This window comes from Stenella coeruleoalba (genome assembly GCF_951394435.1).
Source record: "Stenella coeruleoalba genome assembly, chromosome: 12".
Classification (NCBI taxonomy): Eukaryota; Metazoa; Chordata; class Mammalia; order Artiodactyla; family Delphinidae; genus Stenella; species Stenella coeruleoalba.
This window is the reverse complement of record NC_137158.1, coordinates 60,487,750-60,505,352: the sequence shown is the minus strand read 5'-3', so window position 1 is coordinate 60,505,352 and position 17,603 is coordinate 60,487,750. Positions and strand designations below refer to the sequence as shown.

Below are 17,603 nucleotides of genomic sequence, written 5' to 3'. Positions count from 1 at the left end.
GTTCTTTGGGTACTAAGGATGCAGCAGTGAGCAAACCGGACACAAAATCTTGTTTTTATGGAGTGCAAGTTCAGAGTCTTTACTAGGTAAGTCAGAGTGTTGACTTGGGTGAATTTTCTTCCCAATATTGCCCTGTATTGCATTTTCCTAGTAGCAAATATTTTTAAATTTTTTCTTCTCTTCTAAAAATAAACATGATGTAGATCTGTCAACAGAACAGAAAAAATTATTATCTAGTTTTTGTAATTTAATAAATGAGATTTATTGTATTACGGTTTTTCACATGAGAGTTAATTTAGTTACTATTTTCTTTCTATTAATAAAAGGGTACAATTGTACTACATTTGAATTTTGTCTTTTTGAAATTTGACATTAAATCTTATCAATAGTACATGTACAATCCTTGTAATACTTTTTTTTTTTTTTTTTTTTTTTTTTTTGCGGTACGCGGGCCTCCCACTGTTGTGGCCTCTCCCGTGTGGAGCACAGGCTCCGGACGCGCAGACTCAGCGGCCATGGCTCACGGGCCCAGCCGCTCCGCGGCATGTGGGATCTTCCCAGACCGGGGCACGAACCCGTGTCCCCTGCATCGGCAGGCGGATTCTCAACCACTGCGCCACCAGGGAAGCCCCTTGTAATACTTTTTGATTGTATTCAGGGAACTGAAATGTTTTTCCTCCAAAATGATCAGGCATAATATTCATGAGATTGTAAAATAAGAGCTGGCAGTCATGTTACCTAAATGTTCCTTCCTTTATAAATACTACATGAATGTTACTTTCACTTGCAGAACTCACTAGACCTTGACCATGATCATTTCCTCTTTTCAAACCTCCGTGGCAGTTTTTGCGCTAATTATTCTGCATGTCAGTGCTTTGGCTACTTTCAAAGCTGCAGTATATGAACATGCTGTCATATTGCCAAATGACACAGAAACACCCGTTTCTCAGGATTATGCCTTGCTCCTCATGAACAGGAATATAGATATTCTGGAGAGAGCAATTAAGCAGGCTGCTGAACAGGTATTCTTTTATTTCTGCTAATCATAATTTATGAGGGGCATGAGAGCTGGTGAAGATTGGAGTGTTGAATTGTCTACATACATAGGGAAATAATTTTGATTTAACTTGTTTTGAACAGGGTGCTCAGATCATTGTGACTCCGGAAGATGCAATTTACGGATGGAAATTTACCAGGGAAGCCATTTTCCCTTATCTGGAGGATATTCCAGATCCTCTGGTGAATTGGATTCCATGTCAAGACCCACACAGGTATTTGAGTTATCCTATTAAGAATAGGAGATATAGCACTTATTAAAACAAAGTCTTTGCCCTCCCTGTGGCTTATGAATATTCTAGTGGGAGAAGATAAATGTAAACAAAAACATTTATTATATAGAATGTCATTTGGAGATAAGAATAGGGATGCTGACTGAAAAAAAAAAGCACAACCTAATAGTTGACAATTATGTTTTCTTTGGGGCTTTACCAAGGACTTTAGCCTGGGATACAGCCCCTCAGATACCTCTTCGGACAGTTCCAAAGAGGTAAGGTAGGAGCCAAGATATATAGGAGTTTTTACAACCCCCCCAAAGGAAAAAACAGACAAGGTAGCCCAACATCAAAAGATTACTGCTAATGAGACGTCCCCGGCGGTCCAGTGGTTAGGACTCCATGCTTCCACTGAAGGGGCGGCAGGTTCAATCCCTGGTCGGGGAACCAAGATCCCATAGGCCACTCGGCACGACCAGAAAACAAAAGAAAACAAACAAACAAACAAAGAGGGACTCCCAAGTGTTTGGCCTGAGCAGTTGGAGGCGTGGAATTGCCATTTACAGACATAGGGAGTGTTACTGAACGAAACTTGGGTCCACTTGCCCAGGCACAGCAAAGCCTATCTACTGACACTGGGTTGTGGTGAAGGAAAGTGCAGGGCCAAGCAAGGCATACAGGCAGCTCATGCTGAAAAGACCGAAACTGCCCGATGGATTTTAGGGAAGGGTTTTTAAAGGCAAGGTGAGGGAGATAGTGGCAGGGTGTGTGATCAGCTCTTGCAGTTCTCTGATTGGTTGATGGTGAGGTAACAGGGTGATGTCACAGGGGTTAACATCATCTATCCTCAGGCTCCAGCCAGTCTGGGGGTTATGTGCTCATGGTCATCATGCAATTAGCTTCTTCCATCTGGTGGGGATTTTAGTATCTGCAAAACGATTGAGGAATGTGTGTCAGACTCTGTTATTTATGTTCTTTGGGGAGGAACTAAAGATTCTGTGACTCTGCTGTATAGCTAATCTATTATTTAAATTGTTACCAGTTCTCCCCGCCCAACTGCTTTTTTTTTTTTTACTATGTGTTTACATCCTTCCAATCATTAATTCTTGAGCCAGTTTTTTGTGACTCAGGGGAGGCCTGGAAGACTAAAGCTTTTCCACAAAAAAAGAGGCAGGTAGAGGGCATGGAGGTTGGGGGGAGTCTGTCCTGGGAAGGTCCCATAGGGTCCTCTCGGTTACAGGAGCACTGAAGGAATAGAAAGTCTGGGATGGAACTCAGGAAATCAGTTTTGTGCATCTGAAGTTTGAGCTGTGATTTAATAGATATCCAACTGGAGATGTAACCCTGGCAGTTGCATATTCGAGTCTGGCATGAAAGAGTCTGGCAAGGTCAGTGTTGGAGGGAGAAAGTCAGGGAGAAAAAATTTTTAAATCAGATTTACTAACCTGGATAAGAGTAACTATCAATCCATCCCTTTTCATGCATTCATTCACGCATTAACCCATGTAACCAGCAAATGTATAAAGAGCTGCAGTAAGGAAGCAGGAGGTGCAGTCATGATAAAGAAGCGTCTGAGGTTTGAATTCAGATTGCCTGTTAAATGCAAGCTCCAAAACACATAATTGTGCTGTAAAAATCAAAGGTGAACCTTACTAGATTCTCATTGGTGAGGTCGGGGATGTGCTTTAGCAGTGGCAGCTCAAATGAGGAATCATCTATAAATATCTCCTAAGTAAATCTAGGTCCACAGTAATCTTCTCACATACAGGTCTTTTTTTTTAATATCAATTTATCTATTTAAATTTATTTATTTTTGGTTCTGTTGGGTCTTTGTTGCTGCACGTGGGCTTTCTCTGGTTGCGGCGAGCGGGGGCTATTCTTCGTTGCTGTGCGCGGGCTTCTCACTGCGGTGGCTTCTCTTGCTGCGGAGCACGGGCTCTAGGTGCACAGGCTTCAGTAGTTGTGGCACCCGGGCTCAGTAGTTGTGGCACACGGGCTTAGTTGCTCAGCGGCATGTGGGATCTTCCCGGACCAGGGCTCGAACCCATGCCCTTACATTGGCAGGCGGATTCCTAACCACTGTGCCACCAGGGAAGCCCAATACAGGCCTTTTTTTCAAATCACATTGCTCTTAAAAATGAAACTAATGTAATAATGTAGTTTATAGGATGGATAAGTTTATCATCATTCTATTCAGACACTCACGTTTATAAATTTCCTCTTGTTTGCCTTCTATAAATAAACTCCATGTTCAAACCTATTAAGCTTTAGGAAATAAAACACAATATCTATCATCTATGCAAGAATAATAAAGTTGCATTTTTAAATATTGATAATCATATTTAGTTTTAAAAAGATACCCTAACATGGCCCTCACTCTGTTCCTTTCACATGTAGTGTGACTATTCTCAAGTAAGGTTAATAACTTATCAATAAGTATATTGCCACCTCCACGTTGGTCAGTAATGTCAAAGAGCAAAGAATCTTGGTCCTCAGTGGAAGCAGAAATGTCTCAAAGAGTTACCTATTCACAGATGAAACCACAAAAATAAAAAAACACTCTACATATTCTTTATTCAGGGTAAAAATAGAGACCTTTCAAGCACATTTTAATTTTTATTTTTATTTAGAGATTACTTTGTTAGTTTTTGTAATCAAACCCATGTAGATGAGACCTTACATATTGAATACAGTGTGTTACCCCTGTACAAATGGAAAAAATTATGTGTTAACGTTTCTAGACCAATATAGCTGTTAATTTCTGTACAGTGCCAACCCAACACAGTACAACTGGGATACTTTTTCCAAAGTTGACAGCACAGCTAAAGTTTCCAAAAATTCCAATTTTATGTATATACATATATATGTGTGTATATATATATATATATATATTTATTTATATTCAAAGACCAAGAGCAGTATTTTATACGTCACTAGCAGCAACAGCGTTTCCAGGTTCTGCAGGCATCTGAACAAAATTATAGAGACATATAGCGCACTCCATTCAAGAAAAAAAGGTAAAAAAACAAAACCTCAGAAAACAGCAAAGTTCTGTTACTGTTGTGGTACCTGGCACCATTTTCTTTATTAGCTTCTCAATCATCATCTGGAAAGAAGACATTCTAGAATAACATCATTATAAATAGATCTGATAAAGCATGGTCACTACTATGTATCATAAAGCAGTACAAGATGTTTTACATTCACAGAGGTATGATACAGTACTGTCCTACATCTGTAATGCTATAGGATATAATTAAAAAGATATTATTTGAGACTTGATTCTACTTTTCCAGCAGAGGGCCCAAAGGATGGTTACGACACAGCTCTGGTACAGAAATGTACCTTCTTAGATAGGATTTCCCTTCTTTAGGGTCACAGTTCTAGGCACTCACTGTCAAGCACATTTTTATGTCCTTAAACATAAACTTTTTAAAAGTATTTCTATAGTAGGAAAGTTAGTTTCATCATATAAAGTTATTCAATTCATTGTAAAGACACAGTAGTCAAATTTTCTATAAGACCTGCAAACATTTCTGTTCGTACTCCTTTCATCTCCAAAGATAAGAATTATAGACCGCTTTGCATAACATAAGGCCACAGAGTTACAGCTAAAAAGAAAGTCACAAAGGTAAGAATAATGTCCCTTCTCTTGTAGTCTGCTATTTATTTGTCAGTTATCTTGGTATCTTCAGAGTATGGGCTTCCAAAGTTCAGGGCACTCAGAGCTGGCCTTGGTCTAATGGCTCACAGCACTACCATTTCTAGGGGAGTTCCAGTGGTGTTCCATTCCTGCACTACCCAGGTAATACGTCTGCATTTCGGATTACCACAACTAACACACTGAGACCACTACCTCTGCCCTCACACCAGAAGGAAAGCTCATTTGGCTATTCCCTAACTACCAAGAAACAAATTCCCAAATACATCTTAAACTTCAAGACTTTAGGAGCTGGATTATTTTTGGAAATAATAAAAGAATAAACTTCCTTTATAAAAAGAAAAGAAACTTACCGCTAAGAGGGAGAAAACAATTTTTAACACCGTGATGAGTTCACCTGTGGAGTGAGTTACAGAAGAGATCTAATGCTTGTGCTATAAGAAACTACAGTGTTTAGACTCAGTGCAGATGAGGAGGAACCAGAAAAGGAGATGGAGACAAGCACCCAGTGAGTAGGAGAATGAGAGCGTGGGGTCCAATGAGCAAGGTGAAGTGTTTCCGGGAGGAGGGTGTAAGTAACTGTGTCAACTGCTGCAGGTAAGTAGCACAAGATCACAAGATGTCACATGAAGATGACATCATGTGGATGTCATCCTCAGTATTAGTGAGAGTTGTCGGGTGGGATGATAGCGATGGAAGCTGATCTGAGCGCTTCTAAAGAGAACAGGAGAAGATGGGCTGAGGATTGCAAAATGTCCAGCTCTTCCAGGGAGTTTTGTTGTAAGATGGACCTAAGGTATGGAGCATAAAGTAGAGGGGCATGGGGGTCAAGAGAGGTTTTTTATTTTATTTTGATTAAAGAAGAGAGGTACTAGAGCATATTTGCATGCTGGTGGAATGAACTAGTAGAGAGATGACAACCGTTGGTGCAGGAGAGTGAATAATAAATTGCTGGAGCAATAGATACAATGTGGAAAAAAATTCATCAAGTTTAGGCACAATTTGTGACTTCTACATATAATCTCTATCATATCACATAATTATCATTTCTTTTTTGTATGAGAACAATTAAGATCCAGTTTCACAGCAACTTTGAAGTTTATCATGCAGGATTGTTGACTATAAGTGCTATGTTATACATTCAGTCTCCAGGACTTATTTATCTATTCGTTGCAAGTTTGTACCCTTAAACGTCATCTCCCCAGTTCCCCACAATCCAGCCCATAGTAACCACCATTCTATCTTCTGTTTCTCCAAGTTTGACTTTTAAAAATTCCACATATAAGTTATATCAGACAGTATTTGTCTTTCTCTCTCTGACTTACCGAAATGTCTTAATTCAAACTGGATTTAGATTTGGTCATACACCAGTACAAGCAAGACTCAGCTGCCTGGCCAAGGACAACTCTATCTATGTCGTGGCAAATATCGGGGACAAAAAGCCATGTCATTCCCGTGACTCCGCGTGTCCTCCTAATGGCCATTATCAATACAACACCAACGTGGTGTATGATGCAAATGGAAAGCTGGTGGCACGTTACCATAAGGTAAGAGGGGGTGGGTGTGTAATATGGAGCCTGCTATGAGGGGGTGGATGCTGTGTTTAAGAGTTAGAGCTTCATTCTCTTATAACACAATGTTACCAAGATTTTTTTAAAGCGAGCAATAAAGAAAATGACACTTTAGAAACGCGGAAAAAATTGTAGGCAGAGACCTCTAAGAAAGGTTTGGTAATAGTCCAGGATTGAGGTAAAGTTTTTGCATATATAAAACAAGTAATTTTAATATTGATATAAAAGATACTGAGATGACTGTAGTCTGGATACCATTTAATTTTGAAATGATAAAAGATGTTTCCACATTGTATGACTCAGTTACATGGAAATTAATTTCCCTGCTTTCTATCAAGTCACAAAAATGATCTTTCTCTTTTAGTTTCTATACCAGTTAACTTAATTATCCTCTTGTTGATTTAAGGTCAAATCATAAGATTTTTACTTTAAAATCTGAATTGAAAGAGTAAAATAACCTGAAGTCATAATTTTGTACTAAATTGGACCGGGAGAGAGGCTGACCTTTTAAATGGTTATGGGATGTGCAGGTCAGTGTGAATGTTCCTTTTCCTCTCCCATATGTTTTCTAAGCATCTTAATTGTGGCTTCAAAATCTTCTGACTGGAGAAATTATCTCCTGGAACTCCTAGTGAAAAATAAAAATTACTCAAGAAGAGTGATATTGAGCCAATGACTTTCAAATGTTTTTGATCATATACCTCTATATGGAAAAAAATTTTAACGTGAGTCCTCAAAATAAAATATATTTATGTTTACTTGTGTGTTTATTTGTATATTTATAAATAAAACACAAAACTTTCAAAAAGTTTTCTTCATAAACTTGTGGGTTTCCCAACTTGTTTTTATATGTAATTAAACTTCTGTGTTCTCAAAAATGTGTCTCAGACTGGAAATAGAAATGTCAGTACTTCCATTTTCCTTGTTTCAGAGACTGTGTTTGCATTGTGAGTATCATTTTTAAAGGCTCTTTCTTTGCAGCTACTCTTCCATTCTGTAAGTGTTGACCTAGTTAAACTGGTAGCATAGTTGGTCAATCCATTTATCCAGGCCCAGTAAACGGCAGGATGGCACAGAGCACTGGATGTGGACAGCTAATGAGGACCTGGGTCATCCTAAAGTGAGAAGCTCTCACTCTTCCATCAGGGTACCTTGGAACAGTTTGTGACCCACGCTCTCTGACATATGGATCTGATAAGAGTACTTTTTTCAATCAATTCTTAAAATGCTAGTAAATTTCAATTAAAAATTTTTTTTAGGTAGAAAATAAATTTAGAGAGAAGTTTTAATAGTCTGGCTCCCAACCCTCAGTCTTTTCTACTTTGCAAATCATTTTATTAAGCTGTTGACCCTGATTATTAAGTTAGACTAGGTTCATTTCTCAAGTTTACTTGGAAGGAATCAGAGAGAATGAAATAAAATATTTATTTTTAACAACAATTTTGAAAGCTGGGTAAGAGTCCCTGAAATTACTTTGGATGGGACACTGTAAAGAGGGAGAGGTCCTCCCTCATCTGATTAATAGATATTTATTGTGCATCTATTATGTTTCTAGTTATCAGGGACTCAAAGAAAAATGATGTATGTCTTCAGCTTTTATGAAGCACATAGTGTTTAGGATTTATGGGGAGGTATTTGGCTCCTCATTGAGAGAGGGAGGAAGATAAGGAGAGAGAGGGAGGGAGAGAGACTATATTTCTTCGTATTTTTCTTTGGAAACTAACTTCCACTCACCAGAGTCATTCACCTTCTATAGATTTCCTGCTCTTGAGCATTGCCAAATCTCAAAATTACTAACTTGGAGAGTTTTCATGTGTCACCTTTTCAATAAAAAAGCCTTTCCTGGTTTCATCCTGTGTGTTTGTTATAGTACAACCTCTACTCTGAGCTTCAGTTTGATGTCCCCGAAAAGCCGGAGCTGGTGACTTTCAACACCTCCTTTGGGAAGTTTGGCATTTTCACATGCTTTGATATCCTCTTCCATGATCCTGCTGTGACCCTGGTGAAAGATTTCCACGTGGACACTATATTGTTTCCCACAGCTTGGATGAATGTTTTGCCCTTTTTGACAGCTATTGAGTTTCATTCAGCTTGGGCAATGGGAATGAGAGTTAATCTTCTTGTGGCCAACACACATAATGTCCGCCTAAAAATGACAGGTAATTCATGACCACATGTGGTTTGCTGATTATATTTCTAAATGCAGAGAAATTTGTGCCTCAGATATGACCTGTTGTAATTTTTTGGTTCTTTGTTGAGACTTCTCACTATGTTTGTATCCTTTTATTAAAAAAAAAAAAAGGAAGAAGAAAACAAAAGCTACTGCTTGATTATAACAGCTATGGCTGTGTTAAGACTTTTATATGTATTATTTCATCTATCCTCACAACAACTCTATGTATGCACTGAGTACTAGCATTCCAATTTTGCAGATTAGAAAACTGAGACACACAAAGATGCAAGTAACTTGCCAAAGGCCACGAGATAGTAGGGGGCAAAGCAGGGAACTAAACAAGATATGCTCTATAACTGGCAAGGCAGAGTAGTGTATTATTGACGTGTTGCTGTATAACAAGTTGCTTTAAAAGTAAAAAGTGAAAGTGGCTTAAAAACAATAAACATTTATTATCTTACACTTTGTGTTGGTCAGGAATTTGGGAGTAGCTTAACTGGGTGGTCCTGGCTCAGGCCATCTCTTCAGGCTACATTAAACTGTTGGCTGGACTAAAAGTCATCTGAAGCCTTGATTGGGGCTGGCAGGTCTGCTTCCAGGATGGCTCACTCATATGGCTATTGGTAGGGTTCCTCTCTTTCTCAGTGGGTGTTGAGAGGAGACCTTCATTTCTTGCACATGGGCCTCTCCATAGGGCTGTGTGATGTATCCTTATGACATAGCAGCTGGCTTCCTCCAGAACAAGTAATGGGAGAAAGAGGGAGAGAGAGAGGGAGATAAAGAGAGAGAGAGAGAGAGAGAGAGAGAGAGAGAGAAAGAGGAAAGCTGCATTGCCATTAATGACTAGTCACAAACCATCATTTCTACCATGTTCTGTTGATTAGGAGTATGTCACTAAGGCAAGCCCACACTCAAAGTGAAGGGAATTAGATGCACCCATTGGAGAAAGGAGTGTTGAAGAATTTTGGAACATATTTGAAAACCACCACAATGGAGAACAGGAGGGAATTTTGCATTAACTTCCCTACCTCTCAGGTACGCCTGAGTACAACGATTTTAATATTTGGCTTAATTTTCTATAATGCTAGTAAATTATATTCAAAGTTTATTTGAAATGAGACCACTGATCATGTAGTTTAATCTCCTCCAGTAGAGAATAGGAGAAGTATTATACTTAGGTGTTCAGTGCCTTGTGCTTTCTCATGGTGACTGATATTGTGACATGACCACATGCTCAATTCTGATGGGGAAACTGGTGGTGTTGGGTTTGCTTTTTGTTTTTAAAAGACTTGTCTTCCATTCACAGGCAGTGGTATCTATGCACCACACTCTCCCAAAGCATACCATTATGATATGGAAACAGAGTTGGGAAAGATCCTCTTTGCAGAGGTGGATTCGTATCCCCGAAACTCTCCAACCTACCCACCAGCTGTGAATTGGAGTGCCTACGCCACCACCATCAAACCATTCCCAGGACAGAAAAATCCCTTTAGGGGCTTTATTTCCCGGGATGAGTTCAACTTCACAGAACTCTTTGAAAATGCAGGAAACCTTACAGTCTGTCAAAAAGAGCTGTGCTGTCATTTAAGCTACAGAATGTTAGGAAAAGAGAATGAAGTGTATGTTCTAGGAGCTTTTGCTGGACTTCATGGCAGAAGGAGAAGAGAGTATTGGCAGGTAATCTCAGTTCAAGAGAAAGGGAATGTTTAGATGTCAGTAAATTCCAGGGTTAAGTTTTCATATTTGTCCCAGGGAACCAAATGCTTTTCCTTGGCATGACTGCATGCATTGCCAGTGTCACACACACACACACACACACACACACACACACACACTTTGGGATTAATCATGTGACATTTGCAGGGGGGCTAAGTATCATTGATTGTTTGCTTTGAGCACATTAAAAGAATACATTAGCCTGACAATGCTGATTTTCTATTTGACTAATGAAGCCAGTTTACATATTGAAATGAACTTCAAGAAGGCTTCTCTAAGTAGCTTTGCTGACACATCTGAATATAAAGTCTTGTTTTAACTTTTAAAACCAACAATAAGTAGGGATACCACTTTTATTTTAACTTCTCTTGTAACCAAATGTCCTGATCATTTAATGCCCTTCCAGTGACAAATTTTTTAAACTTTTTATATAATGTTGGCTATGCATTTGTTTTTTCTTATTTTACTCTGTGCCTCACTGCCTTCTCCTAAGGAAAAAGATATGAAAAAAAAGAGAGATGGTCAAAGTTTTAATCATCCTTTTGGCTTTTGTACTCCTGTTTCCCAAATACCTCTACTTTCTTGGACCAAATGCCATCATCTGACATGCCAGACTAATGGTTTATATCTGTTACCAAGTCCAAGCTTGTACTGCTTGCTGTATGACAGACCAATACATTGAAAGATGAGTTGTTGGGACAAGGAATAGTGACTTTATTTGGAAAGCCAGCAGACTGAGAAGATGGTGGACTAGTGTCCCAAAGAACCATCTTCCCTGAGGTAGAATTCAGGCTTCTTTTACACTAAATGGGGAGGGCGTAAAATCCTAGTTCCATTCAGACTCTGGAGGGGATGTGTTTATTTTTTCCTTCCTGCAGCCATTCATAGGTATGCCTGGTCTGGAAGTTTCCTGTGAGCTAAACAAAGGTATTTTAGCTCATTACATGAAAGGCAGGATTCTCAGAGATGGTTCATTATGTATAATTTAAAGCTTATAGGCAGCATGCCTTTAGTGATTAACTTGTAGCAAAAGCAGTAGACTACAAAGGTTTAAATAAAAAGAAACAGATCCAATATGGAGTGGATTTGTTCTTTCCTATTACAAATCTAGTTTTAAACTGGCTTCTTTCTTTCAATCCCACTAGTTACCCAGGAAGTGGGAATTGGTTCTTAATCATTTGCCATTTTCAATAAAGCAGGTAATTATATGATCCAAATCCCTTTATCAAATGGTGAAAATATTTACTTTGCTACGTTTGTAAACTGAGTCAACAGTTCTAGTACAAGTAACTTAGATGCAAGACATTGCATTTTATTTGTGTCTTTTCTACACAGGTATGCACAATGGTGAAATGTAAATCTACTAATCTGGCAACTTGTGGACAGCCAGTAGACACTGCTCTGACAAGATTTGAAATGTTCTCCCTAAGTGGCACATTTAGAACGGAGTATGTTTTTCCTGAAGTGCTACTTACTAAAATCAATCTGGCACCTGGAAAATTTGAGGTAGGATAACTTTAAGAGTGTCTTCATTTTATCTGTTTTCTGAAGTCAAATAAAACAGTCTATGACAACTGTATCTGTTAACTTTTGCTGTGTAAGAGACTCCTCAAAGTTTCATGGCTTTACACAATAACTATTTCTTTAGCCCTGATTTTGTGGTTGGTGATGTGAACTGGGTGTAGCTAGGCTGTTCTTCTGGACTAGAAGAGGCTCGGTTGATCTTGGTTGGGCTCATTCATGCATCTGCCGCTAGCAGGAGGGTTGTTTGGGGCTGGCTGATTTGTGATGGCATAGTCTTGGAGAGGTGAGATGATTGGGGCCACTCTCCCTCTGTGGTCCTTCATCTTCCAGAAAGCCTTGTCTTGTTCACACGTTAGATTAAGGAATCCGAGAGCATAAATAGGGAAAAACACAATAGGCCAGTTCTTTTCAAGTCTCTACTTGCAACATGTTTGCAAATATCTCATCTACCAAAGCAAGTCACGTGACCAAGGTAGATTCAAAGGGTGGAGAAATAAATACTGCAGAACTCTCAATGGGAAGAGCTGTAAAATCATACTGCAAAGGGTATGGATAAAGGAGGGGAAATTTTTGTGACCATTTTTGCAACATACAGCAACTAATTCTAAAGTGATGACACATTGTTGGAATAACACCATAAGATACCTAGACCCTATGAGCCTGAGGCAACATTCATTGCAGAATATTTACTTACAGATTTTTAGTTTCTTTTTGTCACATGTGGAGACAAACAGAAAATCAAATATTTATTTCATAAACCATAGTGACCATAGCCAATTAATCCACAAATTAAGCTAGTCTCAAATTAAAATTAAGATTCTGTAGGTTTGTAGCTTCTAGTCAGTACATGGCACATATACACATGTACATACACATACTCTACAAGTTTGGCCCTTAATGTCTTCACTGAACTGTGACAAACAGTGGCAGAGTTTCAGAACCTAAAGTGAAATCACTGCATTTTTTTTTATAAAAGAAAAAATAGGATGTAAGTTAATTAATCCAAAACATCAAGCAAGGAAATCTTTAAAATTGCAGATTGCTTATGGTCATATATCTGTGTCTGCCTGTTTTATCAGATTGGAATTGGTCATATTTATAAAAATATTTAATTCTGTGATACCAACAGTTCAACATACAGTGCAGCCTTAAGGCTGGGAAACCCAGAGAATGGGAATCCTTGGCTGCCATAGAACCCAGTTAGGCAGAATCTCATCAGCAAATTGAGGCTGGAATAAAAGCTTAAATGCCAACTACAGAAAATCTTGATCAGATCTGAAGTAAGGGGTCTGGAACTCAAATCCAGTAGTTGAAAGTTGGCTAGAGTGGCACAAATATGTGTAAATGAACTGAAAGTTTCAGGGGCCAATTCAAGGAAGTCAGAGATGGGAAAGTACGGTTCACCCAGGTAAGCTTAGGTATGGGTGCACTATATCTTGTAAGCCCTGCCATTTACATTTAGCACACAATCTAATTTTCTGAGTATGATTTTAAAAAATAGATCAGCGGCGGCATTAGATTCTCAGAGGAGGCGGAGCTCAGGCGGTAACACGAGTGATGGGGAGCGGCTGTAAATACAGATGAAGCTTCGCTCACTTGCCCTCCACTCACCTCCTGCTGTGTCGCCCGGTTCCTAACAGGCCACGGACTGGTACTGGTACCAGTCCGTGGCCCGGGGGTTGGGGACCCCTGCCATAGATGACAAGATTTTTACATGAGTCACACTGACCATGTCTTCCTGAGTATTTCCCCAGTTTCCTTGACTAATGGACTCTCCATCAACACATATTTACACGTTATCTTTGAGGATCACTTCTGCAGAGATTCCAACATATTCATTGCCTATCTTTTCCCCATCCTTAGTTCTACGCTAAGAGCATGAAGTGTTACTGACCATCACCACAACTGTGGGAAACATCTTGCTTTAACATTGTAGGTTAACTCTGGTATATTATCAGAAGTGTGGCCTCTGCAACTAACTAGTTATGTAAGTTTGTGCAAGTCAGTTAACCTCTGTATTTCCTGCCTGTAAAATGGGGAGAATATCTTCCTCACTGATTTGGTAATGCATGTGAAAGCACTTTGTGAACAGTGAAGCATTATACAAGCATCAGGATGTATTTTTAGGTACTTACCTCAAAAGGTTTACCTAGTTAACCAAGTTCATCAACAACTGGAGGAAAAGCTTGCCAGAATTAGGCCATGTGTACTGAACATCATGGAAGTACACATCAATGTGCAGACAGAGTGGGGGAGTAGGAGGCCAGGTTCCACTGTAGATACAGTAAATCAGAATCTCTGAGGATGAGACCTATATTTTTCATAGTCCTACAGGTGATTTTGGTGGGTAAAAACTACCAGTTTAAGGGAATAGTCAAAAAGGTCAAATTATCTTGAGTGTGTAACTTAGAAGGCCAGCTATATAGTATACTATTATACTATTATATAGTATAGGAAAATTTGTAACAAGAAAACAGTAAAAAGCTAAGTTCTAACTAGAACCCAAGGGACAATCACCGATGTGGAACAATTAATTCCAAGAAGGTCAAAATAGACACAATTTTACTATATTGATGAAAAGTCACAAGAAAACTAAATATTTGTGTTTAACTTGTTTCAAACTTTCACCCAAATGTAATTTGAAATATACCTCTGTTATTTCATTTTTGTTCTTTAAGGAACAATTTAATAAACAAGGGACTATTTAGAAACAATGAACACAATAAACAATGAACATTTAACATTTTATATTTGTTCATTTAATTACCAACAGGTTGTGTGTTTGACGACTTGTCAGTGAGCTATGTATTTGTGTGTATGTGTCACCACAATAATCATCTTTGAGGATATTTAGTTATTTTCTACTTCTAGTTATAAAGTATCTAATTTCTCACCTTCTAAGCTCTTCCCCATCCAAACTGTCCTTCTCACAACTGATGATGAACTCATTTTCTTTAATTCTTGTTCTATCTGTTGTCTATTTGTGTTTTTTTCTATTCTTGTTCCATTACTTTGCATACATTACTCCCTTACAGAGAAGCCTCTTGCCTTCAGGATATAGATCTGATCATTCATGGCTTTCACAAATCCGATCCCTACAGTTCTCTTTGACCATATGGCTTAGTCTCCTCTTCAATAATCTTCAACTCCAGCTAGTGATGTGCTGTAAATTGTAACAAGCCACTCTCTGAGGAAGAAAAAGAAAAGTTCAGATTTGTGGCATTTGCCAGTTATCATGATGTAAATATTCTCACCACCATCAATTTCAAGAACAGCCATGTTTAACAACCAGCTGTCAAAGTTCCTGGAGATTTAACAGTCTGTTGTTGTGAGCTTACACACCACTGGCTCCAGCACACAACTTGTTCTAACCATATTGGAGTGAGAAAGCACATTGCCTAGATCTGTCACATACATTCCTGTCTCAGAATGAGCCTTTGCTGCTTGATTTCCACTTGGCACAAAGTCTTCCATCATACAGCCCCAGGGAGAAATTCCTAACTGCTCCTTGTAGCAGACTGTATCCCACCTTGGGAAGCAGAGCAGTTCAGCTATTCCTTCTCAGACCTCCTAAGCACATACCTGTTTCTCTGTGCAATATACTAATATACTGATTTCTCTCTTTATATGTGGGATCTTCTCAGTTTCACCATTAACTTTTAAGCTTCTTGAGGGAAGGGTGTTATTTGTGTTCCTCTGGTTCCCGGTTATCTTGCATATAATTGGACTCAATAAATTTTTGCTACTGATGATTTCTGACTTTTCATTAAGGGTTACATCTGATTGTTTAAACTCAATTATTGAACCCTCTAGAATGGCTCTAGTCTTCCTTACATATAAAATAGCTGTTTCCTATCTTTCCCATCTGTTCCCCAACCCCCAACCCCAGCCCTAGCCCCCTTACCTTCCAAGATATCTAGGATGGTTTCAAAATCATGAGTCTGCTTGTAATGTATATTCTAATCAAGTTGACTATACTTTTCCCACTTTTTCTTTAGGTACTAAAAGATGGGCGTTTGGTAAACAAGAATGGATCATCTGAGCCTATCCTAACAGTGTCACTGTTTGGCAGATGGTACACTAAAGACGTACGTTCCATCTCAGGCGGGACCAGCAACTCAGCAACAACTTACCTGATAATATCCACATTATTAATGATCATAGCTTTGCAAAATATTGTGATGGTGTAGGACATCGCTTTATCATATTCATTGTTGCATCCCAAGTTTACTAAGAAACTTCGAATGGCTCACTCCCCAGTATAGACCAAGGATTTCCAAATATATATTTTTTCTCATCAAGGATTATATTTAAGTGTTATGGTAATTTTGCCTCTTTTTTGGCTACACTGAAATAATACAGTATGGTATAATGGTATAATTGAGGTTTGGGTCATGTAAATGAGGATTAATCCTGGCTCCAGCCCTATTAGCTGTGTGTGTGAGCATAAGCAGAGTGAAGAGCTTCAGGGACATTGTAAATATAGTGGTAGCCTTGGGAGAGAACAGTAATGATGGGAATTGAGACGTTTATGACTGAATTCCCTTTGACATTAAAGACAGTTTGAACTCATCTAGTTTTCTGTGCTAATGACTGGGGAGGATTTGCTTTCTAATCAGATGGAAATATAAACTCATTGGAGTTTCACTGGAAACATAAACTCCAACGTTGATGTTTATCTTAACAATGAAAGTTGTTTTGAGATGTTCTAGAAGAAATAATAGCTAGTCCAGGTTAATGGGTATTCATAGCTCCAAACAGTCCTGCCTAAAGGCTGTGGTGTAATCTAACAGGCACAAATCCCATAACACAAAGACCATGACTGTTTTTTGTTTTTTGTTTTTAATTTAATTTATTTATTTATTTTTGGCTGTGTTGAGTCTTTGTTGCTGCGCACGGCCTTTCTCTAGCTGTGGCGAGCGACGGTTACTCTTTGCTGCGGCGCGTGGGCTCCTCATTGCGGTGGCTTCTCTTGTTGCGGAGCACAAGACTTCAGTAGTTGTGGCTTGCAGGCTCAGTAGTTGTGGTTCGCGGGCTCTAGAGCACAGGCTCAGTAGTTGTGGCATACGGGTTTAGTTGCTCCGCAGCATGTGGGATCTTCATGGATCTGGGCTCGAACCCATGTCCCCTGCATTGGCAGGTGGATTCTTAACCACTGTGCCACCAGGGAAGCCCCACCATGACTGTTAATGGTAACACTATTTTCAACATTGAGTATCTGCTTTTTTAGTGATGATGAACGTATATGTATGTAAATAGTCCAAAATCATATAATCATCAAAATTGTGTGTTCTTTTATCTCTTCATAAAATATAGAACATTTCAGATTTGCCAGGTTTCGCTTGAGGAAGTTAGACATTATGCAATGGTTTTGCAATGTGTTCTGTGACTCTTGGGCAACAGTATTTCACTTCCAGTCGACTGCTGAAACTAAACCCACAGGTTTGAGAAAGATACAAGCAAGGATATCCTCACAGATTCTAAGGGACAGTTCTTCCCTTCATTCACACTTAGAGCTGTCAGCTGTACTTCAACTCATTAAAAATAAAAACAAAACAAAACAAAAAATTGCACAAGTCCCAAGGAAAATAAAGAGTACTTAATTGCAAAATTGCATCACAATGTTTTAACCCATATCTCATCAGTGGTTTTCACACACCCACTGTGTTTTATCAAACAACTCAAGT

The 17,603-nt window shown here is 38.9% G+C and overlaps 1 protein-coding gene across 1 annotated transcript; it reads left to right on the top strand.

Moving 5' to 3' along the window:
* Positions 1-809: 809 nt before the first annotated feature.
* Positions 810-16,106, top strand: VNN2 (vanin 2; the record flags this gene model as incomplete). Its single annotated transcript, XM_079939235.1, has 7 exons — positions 810-1,022; positions 1,141-1,271; positions 6,287-6,479; positions 8,374-8,662; positions 9,983-10,353; positions 11,728-11,898; positions 15,915-16,106. The coding sequence occupies 7 exons, from the start codon at positions 810-812 to the stop codon at positions 16,104-16,106; spliced, it is 1,560 nt and encodes a 519-aa protein (XP_079795361.1).
* Positions 16,107-17,603: the final 1,497 nt, after the last annotated feature.